The 23,776-nt window shown below is 42.6% G+C and overlaps 1 protein-coding gene across 2 annotated transcripts in view; it reads right to left on the bottom strand.

Annotated features, from left to right (window-relative positions):
• The window catches only part of FGF12 (fibroblast growth factor 12), a 537,632-nt gene that overhangs the window by 237,812 nt on the left and 276,044 nt on the right, over positions 1 to 23,776 (bottom strand). The window contains exon 1 of one of the 2 annotated variants that reach the window (XM_026496455.4): positions 10,373 to 12,293. The exons of the other annotated variant lie outside the window; for it this stretch is intronic. Coding sequence (XP_026352240.1) covers positions 10,373 to 10,571 — 199 coding nt within the window. The 5' untranslated portion in view covers positions 10,572 to 12,293. Of the gene's footprint in view, positions 1 to 10,372; positions 12,294 to 23,776 lie in introns of those variants that run through there. 2 annotated transcript variants of the gene reach the window in all.

Raw genomic sequence — 23,776 nt, forward strand, 5'->3', positions numbered from 1 at the left:
TCAATAGTGGGAAACCTGAAATTTGAGATCCTCCTTATTTTCCATCATATTTTATTAATTACTCAGACACTGACTAACATTTTCTGTTCCAACCTCTTTATGTGACTCTGGGTGGCTGTCTTTTTTTAAAGTCGTCTCTCCAACAGAATATCACAGATGGAATGGATATTATGTAGACACCTCAGCTAGTGCTATTTGTCTAAAAAAAAACCAAAAAAAAACCAGAATCTAACACTTATTCTAACCAGGTAATTTGAATATGGATTCCCTACTTTGGGTACTTACTTAAATTGTGTCCCTGGTTCTTAATTATTTGAGGAGTATTATCTGATTCTGGGGCACTGTGAAAGTGATCTGGGTCATCTTTTGAATTCTCGAAATTAAAATAAAACGTTTAAGTCACCAGTAGCAATAAAAAAAAATCTTCTGGAAATTTTTATTATTTTCTTTTTATAATAACTTATACAGGGGCGCCTGGGTGGCAGAGTCGTTAAGCGTCTGCCTTCGGCTCAGGGCGTGATCCCAGCGTTCTGGGATCGAGCCCCACATCAGGTTCCTCCGCTGGAAGCCTGCTTCTTCCTCTCCCACTCCCCCTGCTTGTGTTCCCTCTCTCGCTGGCTGTTTCTCTCTGTCAAATTAATAAATAAAATCTTAAAAAAAAAAAAACTTACACAAGCTCATAGTTTTTCTCTCTTGAATCTTTCGTATTTCATTTCAATCCCCTTTTTGACCTTAGGTTAAAAAAAAAACCTTCAACACTGCAGCACACTGGATTTAATTCCTAATCCTTGAAGGAACGGAATGGGCCTAAATTGGGGTCAAAGGAAATAAAGAACAATACCTTAGACGAGGATATGTTTAATAGCACATTACAGGTAATTAAACCATGGGATCCAGTTAGGAACATCCTAAAGCACACTAGGAAAATAGTTTGTATCATTCCTGTGAAAGTAAAAAGCAGAGAGCAGATGAGCATGTCATGTCCCCAGCCATGACTGTTTCTGCTGCAAGGAGGGGAGCTATTTCATGACCTTGCAAGCTAAAATGGCCCTTAGATGCACTTTCACGGAGTCTCCTTGTTGAAAAAACAAGGAAGAAACAGGTCCAGGGGCTCCTAGCTGGCTCAGTCGGTGGAGCATGTGACTCTTGATCTTGGGGTTGGGAGTTTGAGCCCCACATTGGTGTACAGGTTACTTAAAAATAAAAATCTTTTAAAAAAAGAAAAAGAAAGAAAGAAATGGGTTCATTTCTAGTGCTGTCAGAGTGGGGGAAAATAGACTTGGAAAAACAAACCTGAGTTGAAACCACAATCTACATCCTTCTAACCAGACTTGTGAACCCGAGGAGCCCCACCCAGGCCAGCTAGACCTCAGCATCTTTTTGTGACAACTGGTGATAGTAACGAGAACCCCTCTTCCTCTGGGGCTTGCTGTAAAGGCAAGACTGACTGAGTCTATACGTCATTTACTCACTTCTTCACCGGTGACTGAGGAATTACAGTGACACGGGCAGGATGTTAGGCACTGAGAACTAGTAAGAACAGGGCACAGCTCCTATCTTTAGGAACTGGCATGCTGGTCAGAAAGAAGAAGCACACAAACAGACATTATGTGGCTCAGATTTTGGACACCATCGAACATTTGAAAGATTCAACAATAAGCAAAAAGAAAGGATCATCCTTATAATTTAGTGTACAGAGTGTCTAGGGATTATGGCTATGTTCCTAAGGCATTAATGAATAGAATAATGACTTTTTGTTTAAGGGCTATAAGATATGAAATGATGGGACTGCAACAGTTGGTAGTTCTCATCCAAGGCTACACTTCAGAATGATCTAGGAGGTTAAAAACAAGCAAACAAAACTGATGACTGATATCCGGGCCCCCAGAGTAGACACAGTAAGTCAGATTTTCTGGGTGTACAGTAAGCACATTTTTAAAACTCACGGGTGATTTCATTTTGCAGCTATGCTGAGAATTGCTGGCCTCTATAACCTCTAAGCCCTAACATTTTGTGATTGGACTACAGATCCCATTTGTCTCGTGCCATTCTTCTCCTCTAGGAAACCAAGTTTGGTCTTAGATCTTAGGGCTTTCTCTACTGACCCCTGAAAAGTCACTTAAAAAGACCGTAAACACTTAAACTCCAATAAGAGACATTAACAACAGTATGATTAGAAGCAGAGGGCCAGGAGGGATATAAATACCACAAACTAATCAAATGACTAACATTGAGCAGATAAAACAAGGAAGACTTTACAAAGTTTGTCTTTTCAGACTCGCTTGATTATGCAAAGACCAATGAACTTGGCGTAAACTCACATGTGAAATCCACCTACGTGCCAGAATATGAAAGCCACATTCAGGACATATTCAGGCCTGAACCAGGTTAAATGTCTTTGAAAGCCCATTAGCTATCAAACATTCGGCTTCAATTTTAAAATACTAGAAAAATTACTAAGGCTTTCCACTCTCTTGAATATTTTCCTCTGCCTAAAATGTATTTGCTTATAGGATTACCCTTGCAAGGCAGTAGATGTAGATCCATGGTAGAGGGTGAGTACTCTAATAAAACGTTTCCTCGGGAATTTGAGGACAAAGTGGATAGCCCTATACAGATGGGTAATCAGGATCCTTATCATGGTGCAAAACTATTGAACAGTAAATGATAACATGACTCAAATTTTCACCTGAGCATTCTATAATGCTTTGTAGTTTGGGAATGGTATTATTTAATGCGTATCAACCCTGCTTGTCCCCTAGCTCCCCTCCATCTCAGCAAAGGTACCACTCACTACTGAATTGTTCAGCCGGGAATCACCCAGGAACATTACTTGCTCTTGATTCAGATCTACCTGTTATCAGGCTTTGCTCATTCTACCTTCCACTCCCCTTGTCATGGCCGCCTTGACTGCCAGAAGGTTTCAGGTGAACATAATCAATGGCACAGACCAGTGGTTCTCAATCTTGTTGGTCTCAGGACCTTTTTACACTCCTAAAAATTAGTGAGTACCCCCAAAAGCTTCTGTATATGTGGCTAATATCATTTAATGCTTACCATGCTTAGAACTTAAAATGTTCAAATATTTATTAAAAAAATAAGTCCATTATATACTAATAATATAGTATGTTTAAATAAAACATAATTATAATTTCCAAAACAAAAAAAAATTTGAAAAAGTAGTTTATATGCTTGCAAATCTTTTTAATGCCTGGCTTAACAGAAATCACCTGGATTCTTAAATGTGTTTCTGCATTTAATCTCTTGCAACATGTTGTTGTGGCTGAAGTATATAGAGATAGGCTGGCCTCACCAAGATACATGTCTAAAAAGGAAGGAAAATTTTAATAGCCTTTCCAGATGATTGTGGATATATTATATAATCTCTGGAAAACTCCATTGGACACATCACAGAATGAATGAAAAAAGTAAATAATCAGTATTAGGAAATGTTATTATGAAAATAATTTTGACCATATGGACCCACTGAAAAGTTTTCAAGGAGCTCCCAGGGCCTCTGCACCACGCCTTGAGAAGTGCTGGCCCAGACTTATGCCCTAGCCTCCTAAGGCTCTCCTGTGATCCCTTCTCCTCTCCAAAGCCAGCGTGTCCCTTTAACTATGCAAGTCACATTTTATCAGCCCCTATTTTTGACTCTAATGGATCTTAGATTAAAATACAAAGTCCCTCACAAGTCAGCCCTTGCTAGGTTTTCCAACATTACTTGTACCCTTTTCTCTCATTATTCAATCTACACTTCAATTCCCTCTCACCCCAATCTTCACGAGAAAGTTGTTCTCTTCTGCCTTGAACGTTCTTCCATCCCTCTTTGCCTGCCCTATCCTTTAGAACTCAGCTTAAATGACTCTTCCTGGGGCACCTGGGTGGCTCAGTCATTCAGTGTCTGCATTTGGCTCTGGGCGTGATCCCAGGGTCCTGGGATCCAGCCCTGCATCGGGCTCCCTGCTCTGCTGGGAGCCTGCTTCTTCCTCTCCCACTCCCCCTCCTTGTGTTCCCTCTCTCGCTGGCTGTCTCTCTCTCTCTGTCAAATAAATAAATAAAATAAATAAATAAATAAATAAATAAATAAATAAATAAATGGCTCTTCCTCGGACAAATGTTTCCTAACCAAATGCTGGAGACACTATCTTCATTTTACAAATCAGCAAACAGAGGTTCAAAGACATTGAGAAAGTTGCCTAAAGTTATTATAAATAATATATCCAGAATATCCAGAATTTGAATTCAGATCCCACACCAAAGTCCATGTACTTAATCACTCTGCTACATCATCACTTAAAAAGACAAGAAAAGACAAGACAAGAAAATACAGGACAAGCAGACTAAATCCTACAGGGTTCTCCTGACCTTGGTATTAACCTCTTTACATTCGTAAACATCTGAAGCAATTGTTTATGCTTAGAGTCAAGAAAGTCTGCCCCTCTGGACCCAAGTCTCCCAGTGAGTCCTTAGGTGTCCCAAGTGACACCCCTTGACATCTCTGAGGCTTCTGGCATGCAGAGAGGGATAGCCCAGCCAGGAGCCTGGGACCAGCACGTAATAACCCACCTACCAGTCTTTCTATTTCAAGCCTCCTCCTTGCTAGAGATTCTCCCTGGGGGCCCTAGATCATACACAGAGCAAAGCAAAACTGTCATCACACTCCATACTTCCTTGAACTCTTTATCTGATTCGCCCAGCAAGAGTTTCCAGGCTTCAAGTCAAATTGAGTTATTCACAGTCAGCCTTCTTAGCTCAAGGTAGTAGAGATAAAGACAGAGGACCTGCAGTGTGGGGAGTGGGGGCCATGTGACAGCCTAGCTACTTCCTGACTCCAGGAACCGGACAAGTCTCTCTGCCACTTTGAACCACAGTTTTCTTATGACAAAGATGGGGCTAACTGTATCAGTGGATTGCTATAAAGAACAAAAGGGGTAAAAGCTGGGAAGAAACTCTGTACATCCGGAAGTCATATAGTCAATTGTTATTATTAAAAGTTATCATTATATATGGGTCATTTACAGACATTTTGTATCTAAGGCTCCTCCTTTTTTCTGATGCTTAGAAGGTGGCCTTGGCTTGAGAGTCCTTTTAATATGGTGGATCTTTCTTTAGACAACAGGTAAAACTCTATAGTTTGATGGGTAGGCCATTAGAGAATCCAAAATGTAGTAAATTAACTGGGTCTCTTCTAATAAGGCTGTCTTTGAGAGTCCTCATAAAATCTATAATAATTCTAGGAGGAAAAGCCAATAGCAAATACATCTTGATGAAGCACTCAAGGAAGAAAAGAGAAAACAGTAACCACTACTAACAAATTCCCTAAACCAAACCCACGCTGTCGTATCCATGTGTAAATATGCTCTCGCCAAGAACAGAAGCAATGTGGTGACACAGTGGTAAGGTCAGTACTTTTTCCTACATATAATTTCATGAGCCAAAGCTTTAGTTTCTAAAGATCTTCCAAAATATTCCTATTGCTTCCTCAAATACAGAGACTGCCTCATTTCTTGCAAATGGTTTGTCTAATTCTGTTCAAGAATATCAACTTCATTAAAACTTTAAAGATTTAATCCTGAGTTATGGCTTGATGAGATCTCTGTGGGATGAAAGAAATCAAGAGATCACAGTACCTGCTATTTTAAAATGTTCTTACAATTGAAACTTAATTTGTTGATGAGAATGCACTGCTGTAGAGAAAATAGGATTTAAACACACACACACACACACACACACACACACACACACACACACACAAAATATCAGTTTAAATCCTAGGGTGGGTTTCTGAAGAGAAAAGCTTGTGAGGGTTTTTTGGTTTTTTTTTTAACAGACATCAAGCCAAATATCATTTAATTAGGCCGATTTTGTAGTTGAGACATAAGTCAGACTTTTAAAAAAGAAAATACAATAAAAGTACTTGCTATAAATGTAAAGTATCACCTGTCTTATGAAACTATTCTCGATCTATATATTAACCAGAAGTATTTCAACTTATAAAAATCTAATTTATGTTCCATAGATCCCATGATTAAGCATTATTTCCCCTTTTTCATCAATTTTCTTGTTGAAGTTTCTATTATCTGTAATGTTTTCTTCATCTATGTAAAAGGATGTGTTTGACAGTAAAATGTTGAATGAGTGTGCTGTTAAATTCTATATATCTACCAAAACAAGTTGGAAGCATACTGAAATATTTTGAATAGCCACAATCTGTATAAGAGCAGAAATAAGGACTCAGAAAAATAAGACAAATGAAAAGTAACAAAATTTAGTAAAAGACATAATCACTTATTGGATTTATTTTACCCACTCAGTGTAAATAGACTACATCATTTCTAAAAGGAAGGGACCTAGAAAACCAAATACTTAAGTCATGAAAAACATCTAATATTTTTTAGGCTAGGAATTTTTCCTGATTGTTGATTTTGTTTTAATGCTTTGGTTTAAGGGAAGGAATTAAATGATACAGAAAAATTATAAAAATTTAAAAATCACATAAAATACATAGATTTAGGCTTATGTCGTTACTATGCCTTCCAGAGGGCTCTCATTTGAAAAATGAAAGCGTGATTACTGGATGACTCCCAAGGTCCATGGCCTCTGCAACATTCCCAGAGTTGACAAACACTTTTCCCTTACTTGATCGTGAATGCTATCAATTACCTGCAGTAACTTTTGAGTCAAAACAGAAATGCTTTTAGAGTCAACCATATGCAGAGGTGTTTCTATTCAAAAGTAGAACCAATGCTGGAAATGAATGAGCTATGTAATTCACATGTGTGTACTAGTAGCTTAGATGCAGCAAATGAAGTGGTGTCAACATGTGAGCAAAATATTTAGCAGGCCTGGCCCATACAGGTATACTATATATAAATAATGACTCAAATAATAACACAAGAATGCTCCCTTCTTTATCACAAGGTACACAAACAGAAAGGTTCTAAAGGCTCTTTTATGGTTCGATGACTTCAGCCAACTTGCCAGTTCAAGGTCTCCAACATCTCATTTCCAAAGAGCTACAATCCATGCAGTGCCTAAGGGACTAACTACTCCCGCACTGTCTGTATGTCTTCACTATTCGATTTATTGCTATAATGCATGCTAGCTATAGAATGGTCATTTTAGAACCCTAATTGCCTGATTTAGCCTATACCATAACCTTCTACCAGTTACCTCCTATACTCTGCACTATTCCTGTTCTAATTACAAAATAATAATAATAGTAATAATAATAATAATAACAGCAGCAGCAATCCCTAATGGTAAAAATAAATGCAAAATCTACAAAATTACTCCCAACCTTTGATAGAGGGCACCCAGCTTTCTTATACTACTTTTCTCAGTGTTGTGTTGTGAAGAACACAGGCAAGATAAATCAACTGGACTTAGATCTAGTCCCAATTTTACCCCAATCTAGCTATGTAACCTTCTACAAACCACCAATTTGCCCTGATTCTAGGTTTTCTCCTCTAAGTAAGGAGTTTGCTGCACAATCCCACAACAAGCCATCACATTGTGCTCCTGGGATGGCATTATTAAAGCATCGGACATGCACCATGACACTGGAATTGTGTGATGTGAGGTCCTGCACTGGCACCTCTCCTGTTTTAATTGTGCAATATCATGATTTTAAAATCTGAAACGTTTACCATGTAATTTCCGTACTCCCAGTGTTTATAAAGTTTCAACCTTATACATATCAGAACTTGGTGAACTAAGACAAGAAATTGAGAGACAATATGTCAGCCATGAAATCAGAAAAACAACTGTGGCCTTTCCCATCTAACGTTTCACTTAGTTTTACTGCCTCAGCTTCATTCCCTCGGAAAGTCTAGTCGATGGAATATGTGTCTCAATGACAGAATTTCAGAGTGGAAATTCTTTATCAGGACAAGTTATTCCATTTCACCACTTTCTTACCATTTGTGACTCAGTTTATAGTTCATAAGGGTATGACTTAGAAGGGCAAGTGATTTTAAGAATAACTCAAATATTAAGTGAAGGTAACATCAAATGCTTATAAAACAGGTTCCCTCAAATAGCTTTTTCTTTTTGGTGTTTAGCAACTTCCTCGCAATCCAGCTAAAGAATCCTCTCTGGAATTGAGATGTGGAAGGTGCTATCTCTCTATAAATAGGCTCATCCCATGCTATGTGAATCATGGTTGCTGACAGCAAACCAACAGACTAATTATTTGGCTTTGTTAGTAGCGATAATAGCACGCTAACATCTTTCCAAATCTTTTTCCGCACCCCACACTCCCATTCTTCTAAGCTAAGCTTCAGGCCAAACTGAAGTCCGCGGTGTGCAAATGCATGCACGTTGGCCTTGCACTGGGCATGTCTTAACAGGGCCTGTGATCTCTCGGCCAGATGATTACTGTGAGACTTTAGCTAAATAAAAGAAGTCACCAGCCAGGATCCTCTCTGCCAAGATGTCCACTAAGTAAATGAAAAAGAGGAGCGGATTAAATTAACACTGAAGAAAACAATAAACTCAGCAATTCTATTTTCTAAACAGATGCTAAGGAAAGGGCCACAGGAAGCAATTTCCCCATGTAAAATTAAGCCATGCAAACTGCTCATCTCCAAATCAACTTCCACACGGATCAGGTGAGTTCAGCTTACCCATTCACAAATATCACCCACCTATCATTTGTACTGCCTTGTTTAGAACCGAGGAGGCTGAGTAGCATCTACTCACAAACATCACTTAATTATCCCAACTGGAGTGCAAGACCATACTTCAAAGGCTGAAATATAAGGGTTACATTGAATTCAGAGTCTTGAAGTTCCTTGTAGACCACAGAAGCCCTCAGAGAAGATGACCCCCAAATGATCCCCACACAAAAAATACAAGGGATTTTATTTTCCCCTAATATGAATTACTTATTCTATAAATATAGAACTCTAGTTTTCATAGAAAGCTTCACTTTATGAAATTAATAGACTATACTAATTGTATGTAAACCAACCGAGATTTTAGTAGCTCTTGCCTTGGGATCATGATCTTTTTGTTTACTCCTGAAATTTACTATGCGATCAACATCACAGAATAAGAGAAGGAGTCCACTGTGAAGTCAATCATGTCATGAAAACCCATGGGAAAAACGAAAATGAGATGGTTTCTTCATAAGACTTAATACTAAATTTCTAAACTAATTCTGAGCTTCACTGATCCACACTTTCCAAATGTTTTCCTCACCCCAATGACCCTAGCCCATGTTTCATTTCTGGAACCCAGATGAACATCACAGTCAGAATAGCAAAGATGCTAACCAAAACCAGTCACCTGATCACAGAGCAAGCTTGCTTTCTAGGCCGTATTTCCTTTCAGTTGACCACACCAAAAGGAGAGTATCTGCAGATTGCAAATGACCTGGTGGGCCACACCCTGAAAATCAACAAAGTCGGGGAAAGGACATATCTGGGCAATTCCACTTCCATTCTCTCAAGCTGGCCTGGTTTGAGCTGGGAATAAGCACCCTGAAACTCAAGATATCCACTTTCCCTTTGTAAATAAAGATCACATCGAAGACCAACCGTGTGAGTTTAGGGACAAAGAAGGGAATCAACTTCAGAAAGGCCTTAACAAGAAAATCTCTGATAAGTCTAAAGTTGTGTGTTTTTTTCACACTCCCTTAGGCCAAACTGCAGATACTATGTTGTTTCCTTAATGTTCCAAAAGAAAGCGTGAGTGTGCAAAGGATGGGAGCAATAGGTTAGAAAAGTTAATGAGCAGAACCCTGGGAAACCAGGAGAGTATTGGAGGAAGAGAATAGGAAAAAGAGGTCTGTGTAAAAGGAAGTGAAGGAGCACGCGGGAAAGTGGGGAGGTGAGAACCCATCAGAATGTCTGAAAGATGCAATATCATGTGTTGCTGGAGGAAGAGTTAGAAAAAGAAAAAAATTAAGCTTATCTGGTGTCCAGTGAGTGCCTGTGTCCAGAACTATGCTAAATGTTATGGGAGATACAGGAAGAAGGTTTATTTATATTTGGGTCCTCAGCAGGCAGTATAAGCCCTGGATGGATGGATAGATGGACGGATGAGAGACAGAATATGAATGAGATGGTCGCTGCCCTCAAGGATTCTACAGGCTTTATGGGACCAGGAGCATCTATACATGTAGCTCTCATCCTAGTCAAACCGTGGTTTCATCAAGATACAAAGTGTTTTCCTGAATATGGGACAAGAAGCTATTAACTGACAGAGGGTGATTGAAAGAGAGACGTCTGGAAATTAGGGGAGAACGGGGGCCGGAATGGCACCAGGGGGATCCTGGATCCCTTCGGTGGGTGCCCCCAGGTGCTCTGCAAAAGGGGAGGGGGGCGTCAGCTCTGGGGAGCCCACCGCCTGGGCTTCTACTGACCTGGTCTCCGCCTCACTGGCCTCTTGCGGCCGCTGCAGAAGCGCACTTTGCTGAATACCCCGAGGACGTGCCTTTCGCACAGGGAGCGCCCGTCTTTGCTGGGGCTGGAGCGGCGCTTGGAGGCCGACACCCGGTCGCTGTTGGACTCCCTCGCCTGTCGCTTCTGCCGGATCAAGGAGCTGGCTATCGCCGCAGCCATAGCTGCTCAGCGCGGGCCCCAGGCCCCGGGCTCCACTGCGCCCTCGGGATCGCGCTCCACCGGGGCGAGGGCAGGACCTCGGCGGCCTGGAGGGACAGGGCAGGCGCGGGGAGGCAGTGCTAATATTTGAGGAGGCTGCAGTACCGAAAACCCGACGCCCACAAGGTTAGTCAGAGTCTGGGCAGTGGCGACAAAATGTGTGAAAATCCAGATGTAAACTTCCCCAACCGCTGGCAGCGGGGGCGGGGCGGTCCCAGGCCTTCCAGTTAACTAGACTCTTGCACCCCAAACTTGCACCCCAAGACGATCCGCGTCCGAGGGCCAGTGGGGAGTTTGGTCACACTGCGTTCAGAGTACCAAGTGGAAGGGTAAGAAGGATGTCCAAAACAACAAGCCGTGGCCCCGTTGGAGAGGCGCAAGCGTTGCAAGGTGTCCAAAGTATATCTACACATACATACATATAAAACCCGTTTACAAAGCAGAGTCTGGACCGAGGCGGGTAGCGTGCCCCCGGTAGAAAATACTAAAAAGTGAATAAAACGTTCCTTTAGAAAACAAGCCACCAACCGCCAGAGAGGAGGAGAGGAAGGCAGCAATTTAACTCCCTGCGGCCCGCAGTTCTGAAGATTAGGAGGTCCGTCCCGGCTGGGTGAGGTCTACAGAATGCATCCCGCCGGCTGCGGTTCTCCAGGGGCCGGCCGCCGGAGTTCTGGAATTCCGAGAGGCGCGAAGTGGGAGCCGTGAGCCGGAGTCGGGTAGGGGCGCGGGGCGGGGGCAGCTGTTTCCAGCTGCGGTGCGCGCGACTCCCCGCCAGCAGCGCTGCGAAGAGAGCGGGAGGAGAGGGAGGGGGAGGGAAGGAGGGACGGGGAAGGAGGGAGGGACGGAGGGAGGAAGATCCTCGAGGGCCAAGCACCCCTCGGGGAGAAACCCGCGAGAGGCGAGAGCCGGGATGCGCGGGGTCCCAAGAGCGGGCGCTCTTGCTCTTTCTGCTCGCTTTCTGGCACAAGACGGGCACAGTTGGTGATTATTTAGGGAATCCTAAATCTGGAATGACTCAGTAGTTTAAATAAGCCCCCTCAAAAGGCAGCGATGCCGAAGGTGTCCTCTCCAGCTCGGCGCCCACACGCCTTAACTGGAGCTCCCCGCCATGGTCCGCCCGGGGCCGCCGCACCGAGCCGGTCTCCGCACAGGCTCAGAGGGAGCGAGGGAAGAGGGAAGGAGGGGGCGCCCTGGCGGGCTCGGGATCAGGTCATCGCCGCGGTGCCCGGGCCCCCCAGGCTCGCGCGGCCCGGCAGTCCGCAGCTCGCAGGCAGCAGATCAGATGGGGATTACCCGCCGGACGCGAGGCCGATCACTCGCTCCCGCGCAGCCCATCCCGGCCGAGGAAGGAAGTGACCGGCGCGCTGCGAACCCCCGCGCGTCGGCTCGGGCGGGGCGGGGGCTGGCTGCGGGCGACGTCGGCTCGAGGCGGCTGCGGCTCCGGGCCGGAGCTGCCCACCATGGTCTGGCGCCGGGAGCGCAGGTGGGGCCCCTAGGCCGTCCGGGGCGACCGCGGGAGGCTGTCGAGCGCGCCCCCGGAGCCGGACGCAGACTCTGGGTTCGGGGCCAGGGAGCAGGTGCGGGCTGCCGCCAACTCGCCCAACTTGCTGCGCGGGTGGCCGCTCAGAGCCGCGGGGTAGCGGGGCGCCCCCAGCCGCCGCGCCGCCGCCTCCCCAGGCCCCGGAGGGGGCTCTCAGGGCGGAGTCCCATTCATGGGCAGAGGCTCTGGGCGCGCCGAGCCTCACTGGCTCCCGGGCGCCGCCGCCGCCGCCCAGCCGGATCGCTCCGCTGGAGCGCTAGCTCCGCAGGAAACTCTAGGCGGGGACGACAGCCACGGAGACGGAGGGTGGGACGAACAGCCGGCGGCCGCCGGAGTGCCTCTGGCACTGCTCGCCCACCCGCCCGAGGGCTTGAGAGCGCCCAGGTGGGGCCCGGCCGGGGGTCGGTCTCCCGGATCGCAGGGAAGCGCGGCGCGCTCGGGTCCTCCTCCCCTCCCAGGCGACCTCTGCTCCCAGACTCTCTTCTCCTCCCTCCCTCCCGTCACCCCTCTCCCCCTTCCCTGTCTTCTGTCTCTCCCCTTTCTCCTCTCTACGCAATCCTACGTGATTGAGGTTTGGATGAGAAATTCTCAGAGGCAGAGTGAAGGAACTGCAGCTCAGGTCTGTTCTGTCCCATCCCTCCCCCAAGAGAAAACAGAACCACCGGCCGGTTAAAGGACCCTGAGCGCACGAAGAAGGGGTTAGGACAGGAAGAGCTGAGGGAAAGCAGTCCACCCGCTCTCCCACAAGCTGAAGCACACAGAATTCTCTATTTAGGAAGGCAGGCAGTGGACACTAGAGAAAGTAACGATGGCCTTGTGGGCCCTCATGTTGAGCCCCACCTTTAGCTCATTTTGTTACAGCATGAAGTGCTTCCACATCCTTGAAACCCAGTTTTCTTGGTTCTATCCAGAAAGCTGCAAAGCAGGTTCTATCCTTAAAATGAGGGATCAAGTGAGCACCCTGCACAGAGAGGAGAATGCAGGAGGGGGGAGACGGTGACTGTGGGCAAGGACAGTCAACAACCAGCTCTGGGGTGCAGTCAGGTCTCCAGGATGGTGGTGATGACAGAGAGATGTTACAGAAAACTCAGCAGAGAAGATACTGTCACCCAAGTTGAAATGCAGCATGAAAGATTTTGGAAACATAAAGGAGTACTCACCTGCCATTCGTGCTAAGGTCTGGATGTGGCTATTAGTTAATAGTTAATAATCATAATCTCTCTTCAACTTGTCTTCAGATATCCCTAATCCTGCCCCTTCAGTCTCTCCACTAAGCATCAGGGGTAGTGCCAGGAGATTAAATGGATGATTTCCAACAGAAACAAGTATACGTTCCAAACATCCTAATAGAGGGCAAGGGACACGCAGGCCCTGGAAGCCACTGCAAATGGATAGGGAACCCTGAGGAGAGGTCCCAGGAACTCTCTAGATGTGGGCACAAACCTAGCAGAAATTCACTTAGGCGATGAGAAGGACTGAGGCCTCTGAGGCTGTTTAGACTGAGCACTGTGTCAAACAACGCTACGGTGTCTGGAGGCCTGGATATTTCGTGATGCTGCCGGACATAACACGGGCAGACGGGGCTCTATGAGGCCGACAGCTAGGACGAGGATCGAATAAGCAAGGCACCCGGAGAGGGGGGATCCCAACTGTCCACACAGAACACAATCTCCTGGGGCAGTTCAACATGACTGAATAAGGACAGTGAACTTGGGATTCTAACCATACAGAACGAGAGAGGTGAAAAAGACACACACAAACACATGCACACACACCTCTTCTCCAAAAGTGAAGCTGAACACATTTGCAAATATGCATCCCAATAGGGCAAGGGGAGTTGCTTAAAATCAATTGGTAACACGTCCATTAGGGAAATGTTCACATTTCATCAATAAAATCATTTTCCTTCCTTGGCTACCAGAAGACTTGTCTCATTCTTGAGGAAGGCAGACACAGATAGTACAAGCTGGCGTTGGGGGCTCCTGGCCTCCTGCAGTTCAACACCCAAAAAGAAAAAGGTCAGCTAAGGTGAGGAATATAGGGAGATGGGCGAGCGAGGGATGTGTAGTGAGGCCCTGAGGAAATCATTGCTAAACTTGGAGTTTCTTATCCTCAGAATGGGAATAATCATTCCCATCTACCTCACAGAACTGAATATGTATGTGCAAGCATTTTGAAAACTGGAAAATGCCAAATGAGTGAAAGAGATGATGACTGTTTGTTTTTGTTTTTTTTTAAGAAAATGCATGATACTCTTCTGAGATGCTTTTTTTAAAATGCAGATTCCTGATGGTTTCTCAGAACGTGAAGCAGAAGTCTCTGAGAAGAGGCCAGGAATTTGAGTTTTTAACAAGTTTTTCATGTGTCAAAGCTTGAGAGTTTCATTCACACACACACACACACACACACACCCCATGTAGGTAATACTAGAAGGAAGAAATCAACTCAGACTCTCCAAATCTATCATTTCCACAGAATTCCCAAAGCCTGGGAAGAGGATGTGTGTTCTCTAATCTTTGAGTGTGCTGTTTTTTTTCTGTAGGTTTATGCGAAATGAAGATGTTTTGATGCAGGAGGTAACCAATGTTGCACAGGGCGGAAGATGGGGCAGGAGAGGAAAATGCAGGCAACACTTGTGTGAAGTTCTCCTCTCTGCCTTGACAGGCCAGCAGCAAGTCAGGCATTTAAGGAACAAAATCAAAACAACAAATGGGAGCTTTCTGAGAGTGACACTATTCCCATCTTTAGATCTCTATTAAAAGAACGTGGTGTTTCCGATTCGATGAGACAACAAAGACTACTCATCTTCTTGCACTCCTGCAGCTGTTGTCAGGGTGCTCGTTGAACTGCTTAGCCCCGTAAGTCATTCTCAGCCTCCCTTACTTTATGGACTCCATTTCCCCAGTGAGAGGAAGAGGTAAGCCTCAGGACCTTTGAGATGTTATCTAGGCTCCAGGCACGTAGCTGTTTAGCTCAGAAGCAATGCTTACATTAGTTTTTTGATGTCCAGAAATTCATAACTTTCCTACCAAGCCACTAAATGTCAGGAATCTTCCTCCACAGTTACAAGGGCATTTCAGTATCCTTGCACTTAAGCGTCAGGAATGAGATTAAATCAGCCTACTGATGATTGAGGGAAAACAATCTGGTTTTTTTTAAAGGGCAATATCTAAGGGAAAATGATACCTTGATTTTTATGCCATATTTCTTTGCACAACTTGTGAATTTACCTTTACAATTCCGAAGACATCATGGGTGGAAGCGGGTTTAACTACTTTGGAGAAAGTTGCCAGATACACATTGAAAGGTTAATTATGAAGTTGTATTTATATTTCTGACCTCCACTCAAGCAAATGAAACATGGACAGTCTTCATCATGTCCACATTTTAAAAGGAAAAAACACAGAATGTTAAATAGTCTTTCCCTTATTCCCATACCAAACCTTCTAACAGCCACATCAAACTCTCAGGACCTCCGTAGTCATTCACTTTATAACCTTAAATTGCGCGCAGAGTACATCCAAGGCTCTGCTTCGGTTACCAAGGGGAACTCAATACACCCTCGATATTCTTCCTGCCCTCAATGAACTTACAGGACATGCCATCATGATCTTATTTGACTCTTAATCACCCACTGACTGTATGCTACTGGACAAGGTATTCAATCTGTCTGAACCACATTTGCAAAACAGGTCAGTGATCATGACACTAGCAGTATCTACTGAACTGGGCTGCAGCAAGGCTCCAAGAAGATGTGATAATAATGTAAAGTAGTAGAATGAGCATGCTGTTATTAAAATATCCATTTAAATCAAGTCCCTGCTATAAAACCCGGACATCCCAAAACAAGGAAACATACCTTGTAATTCATACGCATCATCATTCACTCCTGGACCTGATGTATTTAATGAAGGCTGGATCTACTTGAAATGAATGATTAACCTTGACATTGTAATGGCAAACAAAATTTTCATTAGTGGAATACTGTCAGTGTCCTTCCCTGTTAGGAACACAAAGAAATGTAGCTGTGCTCATACATCATTCTGCTCTGAGATCAGGCCCCCGACTCAAAGCTTGGTGAATATGAGCTCACTGCGCTCTGACACAGCAAGCTTGACAGGCAGAAGACCTTTTCTCCATGAATTTTATCCCATGCAGGAGTGGTACTTCCATGTGCTTTCGCTTTTCTCTGCCAGATTGTTGGTGAAAATTGGTTGGCAGAAGCAATATAAACAATTACTTTCTAATAATTTGTGAATTCCTTTACACAACAAATTTATGTGTGGTTCTTTATCCAATAGTTGAACAACTGAATTGTTACATGTTATATGTTGGTCTGGTTTTAGTCATTCCTCAAAATAGGAAAGACACTAGGTTTAATTCTTCTTTGTGACACAGATCAGGGGTAGTATCCTTATTGCCCAAGTAGAGAAATATCAATGTTTCGAAGAATGTCTGTTTTGATGAGATATATAAGATACAGTAAATGTGAGCCAGTGCTAAGCACCCTGCCGTTCTAAGTGCGCTGCGAGTATGGACACACTGAATCCTTATAACAACCCTACGAGGTAGGTTCTGTCATTATCCTCATTTTATAAATGAAGAAACTGGGGCACAAAGAGGTTCAGTTGCTTAATCAAGGTCACCCAGTTAAGAATTGGTAGAGTTCAAATGTAACCCACGGAATTCATTTCCAGAGCTTCCCTTTTCTCCTCTGTGTTACACTGTATGTCAATAAAAACATGATACCATACGCAATTATAATCATGTAATAAAATTCATATAGTAAGAAAGCAAATATCACTTGCATATACATCATCTTTTACTGCTTAGAAATCGTCTTCCTGTGTATTATCTCAATGAGACTCCCAACAACCTTGAGAGGAAAGTTAAGGGAACAACAATAACCCAATTTTACAGACAAACTAAGACTCCAGTAAGTGATGACATCCCCCAAGGTCACACAACGGATGAGTAAAGATCGAGGAGCTTAATCCAGGCCTTCTGATCTCAGTGTCTCTCATGTCCTAACTAAGATCACAGAGAAAAAATGGGAATGTTAAGCTGTCTTTCATCCACTAACCTCTAGTACCCGCTAGCAGGGCTTCACATCTAGCAAATAACCTTGAAAAGACCACTCCACATTGGAAGGGAGGGGACCCAAGCGCCCCAAGTCTCCTCCTTCTGCAGCTTGTACCTCTCTCCGGGCCTAGGAGCTAAAGGGATGGTGTTCCCACCCGCAGTCATGAGAGGATACCCTTTGGTTCTGAGAGTGTGGCCTCTTCTTTTGTTCAGTAATTCAAGTTGAGCTTCATAAGAAAACTATAGGGAAACGAAATCAAAGTAGGAATTAGAAAAATTTATAAGAGGATAAATTTACATGTCTTATATTACTGTTCCTAAAAAGTAGATATTAGTTTGGCTTGAACCTCATGGTTGGCACTTGGTTATTTCCCTTCCCAGCTGGACTGAGGATGTTAGAAAGCCTGTCTCCACTGACTCACCATCGTTTTAGTCCCTTTCTAATTTCCACTGACTCACCATCATTTTAGTCCCTTTCTAATTTCCACTGTCACCGATCCACTGATACCTCTTCCTTCTAGAAGGGAGATGTAGCTGGAAGATCCCCATGAGAATATAAAACCCTTAAGGACAGACAGATTGTCTATTTTGTTTATTTTCCTATCTCCAGTGCCAAAAATAGCATTGGATATACAGCAGGTGCTCAATAAATTCTTGAATAAATTAATCAATGAAATAACTAATCCACCCATTTATCCATCTTAAGTAAAAAATGAAACATTTCTTCTTATATCAAAAAACAAACAGCTAACTCAGGGGTAGCCTCCATATCTCCAAGTTGATCATTTTGCTTTATCAAAATTCTTTAAAGTTATCTGCCTAAATTCAATCCGTTAAAATCTGATAGCCTGAGAGGGAACACAGTACCTAGATTTCTGCCCTGAGCAACCCCCATCGCCCATATTTACATCTGTAGTCTTAGTTCTGATCGCTTTCTCTCAATCCTTCTCTTTTTCAATCTGTGTGTGCTCACTCTCACAGAAGAGAAGGAATACAACAATAAGGAAAAGACAGACCATAGACATTGGATAAAATAAGTAGTCAATTTTTAAACTCTCAGAATATGATCAAAATGACCTTAAAATGGGTTGACAGTCCTAACATCCATGCTGTCAGCCATCTTTACTGAGCTGCTTTCTCCATGGACCATTCCTAGCTGCTCTCACTTCTGATTTTAGAGCCCAAATTTTCAGGGACTGGATCTTGTTGAAATAGTCCTCTCTTACAGCACCCAGCACATGACTGACACTCAAACTGTACTATTAAAATTGTAACAAATTCATATTTTTGTCCACTATGTGCACTAAGCACTGGGTGCTATGAAAATATCAATTAGTGAAAGATCCCACTGGTCCTGTACTCATAGGGATTTGATATTGAGTATGGTTATATTGGAAATAACTGAAATAGACAAACTGGTTAGGGAAAACTATCAGGGGATCCAATGGGAGTTTGGACAAAGTGACCAGTAAGATCATTTCTAGTCCTAAATTTTTAGAATTCTCTAAAAATAAATTGTAAAGCAGAAAAAGTATGTAATTTAGAGTAAATAATTTGTCCTTGCATAAAGAGTAAATAATTTTTTCTGAGCCTAAGTTTATTTGCCTGTAAAATGACTACTATATAGGACCTAGATTAATTAAAATATATTGAAAAGAGCACTAATTTTTAAAACAAAGAAAGTATGAATGAGTGAATGAATAAATGAGTGAGTAAATGGATATGTCAAGAAGATGGATGGATGGATGGGTGGGTGGATGGATGAAATACAGCACCTTTCTTTTTTTTAAGATTTTATTTATTTGACAGAGAAAGAGCATGCGAGAGAGAGAGAGAGAGAGAGGGAGAGCGAGCATGCAAGGGAGAGCACAAGTTGGAGGAGGGGCAAAGGGAGAGAGAGAGAAGCAGGCTCCCCACTGAGCAGGGAGCCCTACGGGGGGCAGGGGGGACCCTCAATCCCAGGACTCTGACCTGAGCTGAAGGCAGACATTTAACCAACCCAGGCACCCTAAAATACACAACTTTCAACTAAAAATACCTAAATTCACATTTTAGGATAAGCAAAATTGCTCAAAACAAAAGTGAAAAATATTTAGCAACCTTCCTTTCAGAATACTGGGGAGGCAAACAGAGAAAATTCCAGAGTAGTAAATGAAAACATTTAATAAAATTCTCATTCATTTAAAAATATTTTTCACATAGAACTATATTCCCTTGTGCCTAATTTTGCCCACTAATCCATCATACACAACATGAAATCGAGGAGACATTGGTGATTGTGTCTTTATGAAATATAAGCCAAACAGATAGATAAATAGATAGATATGCATTTCCGTATTCAGCTACCTAGAAAGGAATAAGATTATTGTATAAAGGTGATTTTTTTTAAACAGTATTTAAAACAAGGGATGCCTGGGTGGCTCAGTTGGTTAAGCATCTGATTCTTGATGTCGGCTCAGGTCATGATCTCAGGGTCATAAGATCATGCCCTGCACTGGGCTCTGCACTGTGTATGGAGCCTGCTTAAGATTCTCTCTCTCCCTCTCCCTCTCCCTCTCATAAAACAAACAAACAAATGAAAACAGTATTTAAAACAGGAAGAAGTAATAATATTTTTGTAGTGTTTTGGATAGGATACTAGTATTTAAACTTGTAGTGTTAGCTAGAAGAGAGCTCCTGAAGTCGTCAGCCTATTCCAGATAATGTATAAATATGGTAATCAACTAGAGACCATAAGAAAAGAGACTTCTTTAAAAGTAAGCTAGTAAATTGTCTCTCTCTGGCTGGTTGAAGATGCTAAGAACACAGCAAGGGAGAAGAGATTCCATTCTTTCTCCTCATTTTTTTTTTAAGATTTTATTCATTTATTTGACAGAGAGAGACAGTCAGCGAGAGAAAGCAGGGGGAGTGGGAGAGGAAGAAGCAGGCTCCCAGTGGAGCAGGGAACCAGATGTGGGGCTCGATCCTAGGGTCCTGGGATCACACCCTGGGCCAAAGGCAGATGCTTAACGACTGAGCCACCCAGGCGCCCCCTTCCTCCTCATTTTGACAGTTCTTCTCATCTCTAAAAGCGGACAAGACAAGGAAATAGCCATAGCTGGCCTTGATAAGGTAAGTAACTAGAAGCATTTATTATTTGCCGAGGACAAAAGTCAGAGAAAGGATGTTGATTTCATACTAAAATAACTGGACTTCATTATTGAAAAAGATTCTAAGTATGATCAATTTATACAATTAGAATTTGGGAGAGAGAATCATGACTTACATCTTCTGTTCTTGTAAGGATCTAGTAGTTTGACTGCAGCAGAGACTCTGTAAATGTGTACTGATATAATTTCAACTTGAAAGTAATAAATGTTCAGGATGAGTAAGAATAGTCTCAAATTTTACCTTAAGAAAACCTTAGGCATACTTTATAAATAGTGGTGTCACCTCGAGTCTCTGATAGCATCATTTAAGTAGTAGGTATAATAAAAAAAGAAACAAATGTCTGATAACTATAGTAGAAAACACCCCGTCTTAATCTGGGAATGTGTTCCCCTTATCCCCATTGTACATCTAGCACAGACACTGAACTATTTTCTGATAATGCTACCTTGATAAAATCCTAGGGTAAACCCACACTACTCTCCTGAGGGGAACGGTTATTCTCTAAAGTGAGTAGAAAGTCATAGTGTCAGGCATCAGAGGAAAGAAACCTGGACGTGAGAAGTTACATTTAAAGCTCCGAGAAGAAGGTATGCCTTTCTTTCTTGTCTCTGGATTTTGAGCAATCCATCCAGGCCTACGGTTGTTCTGTCAAGGGAAGAGATGCTCTGCCAAGGAGAATCAGTCCAGAAATTATACAGGGAAACAATCTCATAGGTACTCCTAAGACACTGGTCTGGAGCTGTGGACTCTGGAGAGTGAATCATATCAAGCTATCTAGTGGTTAGTTGCAAATTACTCTCCATGTTGTGGTTTCGTCTGTTACACACTGGCCTTCAATATAGTCTTATATTAAGCCCTATTTTCATTTCAGTCAAGCAATCATTGGGTGTTCCTTGCAGAGTCCTTATTAATTTCAGACAAATCTTATGCTAACATTTAGTTTGAACCATGCAAAAACGTCAACTGAAAACTGTGTTGAAAGTATAGGCTAAAAGTATCTGAAGGAAAGGAAGAATAGAATAGGAAAGAGAAGGGAAACTAAAACTATCAGGCAACTGCAATGCATCAGGCACGGTGCTAGGCTCTCTACAGGTTACATTACTTAATCCCCATGATAATCCTGTAAGGCCAACATTATTATCCACATGTACAATGAGAAAAGTGAAGGTTGGAAAGGTTAATCAATTGTCTGAAAGATGGTTCCAGTCAAGAATTCAAATCTAGTTTAGCAGACTCCAAATCCGAGGCTCCCTTCATGACTGTCTTTAGGTGATGAATCCACAATATGAATTAATAAGGGGACCATTTGTATTCTTGAAGTGTTAAAAAAGTTAAGATAACCATGAATTAAGGCCACTCAAAATCTAAGAGGCATCCAGACTATTTGTTTCCTGATGCTCATGGCCTCATTTGAAGCACTAGTTTAATAACTAGAGCCAAGGAAAGAAAACCCGGAGAAAGTGATGTCTATCTTCAAGTGTCTAAAAAACTTCTTTTCAAAAAAAGAAAGAGGTATCCTGTGCACCCAGAGGCAAACTTAGATTCCAATAAGCAGCTGTATATAAGAAAGTGTAGACTAACAATGAAATACACGGCTTCACAAAATGGGGACGTGAGCTTCCCATCATCAGAGACATTCAAGTAAGAGCAATACCACAGGAGGAGGATTTCAAGAGCTGAGATGCATATTCTATAAAATGGTTACAGTCAGGGGGCGCCTGGGTGGCTCAGTTGGTTAGACGCCTGCCTTTGGCTCCGGTCATGATCCTAGAGTCCAGGGATCGAGCCCTGCATCAGACTTCCTGCTCAGTGGAGAGTCTGCTTCTCCCTCTGCCCCTCACCCCTCTCTCATGCTCTCTCTCAAATAAATAAATAAAACCTTTTAAAAAAAAATGGTTACAGTCAGCATTGCTCGGGTGGAGAATGAATCAAAATCTCTATAGGCTGCATCCAAGGGAATACTTGGCAAACCTTTCTTTTAAGAAAGTAAAAAGATAAGGATGAATGAATGATGAAACTGATTGGTAGTGAAAAAAATGACTGTAGAATGGAGCAAGATGTAAGATTCATGGAGACAGTCAGGGAAAGCATATCAAGATAACCCTGTGAAGAAAGCATGGGGCTAACAGTTATTTTAGATGGTATATTAATATGGCACAGCTGATTAAGGGGGTTGCCTCTTAACAGTTTAGTGGTTAAAAGATCATGTTCCTGTGAGGTATAGTGTTCTAGAGTAAGGAAAAGAAAACATGCATCTATTAAAATGTAAGTGAGGAAAACTCCCCAGGAAAGGCCAATGTCAAAAGCCCCTAGGGGTTAGTCAAAACTATAGTGGATTCTGTGGAAGATAGTCACTGGCCCTTCTGGATTCCTGTGTAGGAAAGATCCCATTTGAGGTAAGAGACTTTAAAGTAACCAAAAGCCAACAGCTTAAAGGTGAACAGAGAACCAAGGGGAAATGATTAGGAGGGCAAAGGAGAATACTAGGAACTCTATGAAGGTACTCTTCACAGAAGGTCTTTTGTAATCAAACTGTTAGGGTCATAATGGAGAATGCGAAAAGCAAATAGTTATTGGCCCCCAGTTGCAATTGTCTGCTACAAGACCTACCATTTCTACTATCAGTGATCATAGAGAAATCTGGAGATTCAATTCATGGTAGAAAGAAGGACATATTTAAATCTATGTACACATTCACAGCTTTTAATATAGTATCTTTGATTTCATTTTTTAGAAAGAAAAAGGAGAATCACAACTCCGGAAAACCCAAAACCAATTTGAGAAAACTTAGTATAAACTGAGAAAAATACTTACAAAATGATTTCTCAAGTCAATGTTCCAAAACACAAGAAGGAAGATGGAGAGATAGTAGATGGTGGATCGACAGTTGTCATATTTGTGAAGTCAAGGATTTGGAAAGGCAACCATCTTGTTGCCCAATTAGTAATTTTTAACTTACTGTTCACACAGTATTATCTTCAAAACTGGAGAGTAAGCACGTGTCCCACTGGGTGACATTTTTGAGAAGAGAATTGCGTGACCATAGAAAGGTCATTTAACCTCTCTGTCTCAGTTTACTCCTCTATAAAATGAGAAATTTTAAAAAGAATAACAGATATCTTTACGTTTTGAGCCTCCCAATGGAAGGTTACTTTTGGAAGGGTCCCAGAACCAGGAGTGACATTCAATCTTAAGGATTCTAAACAACAAGAGAAGTAGCATATAATCTAAAGTGCCCACATATTTTCAACATGACCACTTACTTGAAAAAGAAAGAACACTAGTAACCGTAGCAAAGACTGTCATGAGGATAAATGACCCCAATCCCAATGATACTCTCTGAAGCAGCTAAAGTCTCCCAGTTTTGGTTCAGACTTGTCCCTCTATCTCTGAG

The sequence above is a fragment of the Ursus arctos genome, unplaced genomic scaffold, assembly GCF_023065955.2.
Source record: "Ursus arctos isolate Adak ecotype North America unplaced genomic scaffold, UrsArc2.0 scaffold_4, whole genome shotgun sequence".
NCBI classification, from domain to species: domain Eukaryota; kingdom Metazoa; phylum Chordata; class Mammalia; order Carnivora; family Ursidae; genus Ursus; species Ursus arctos.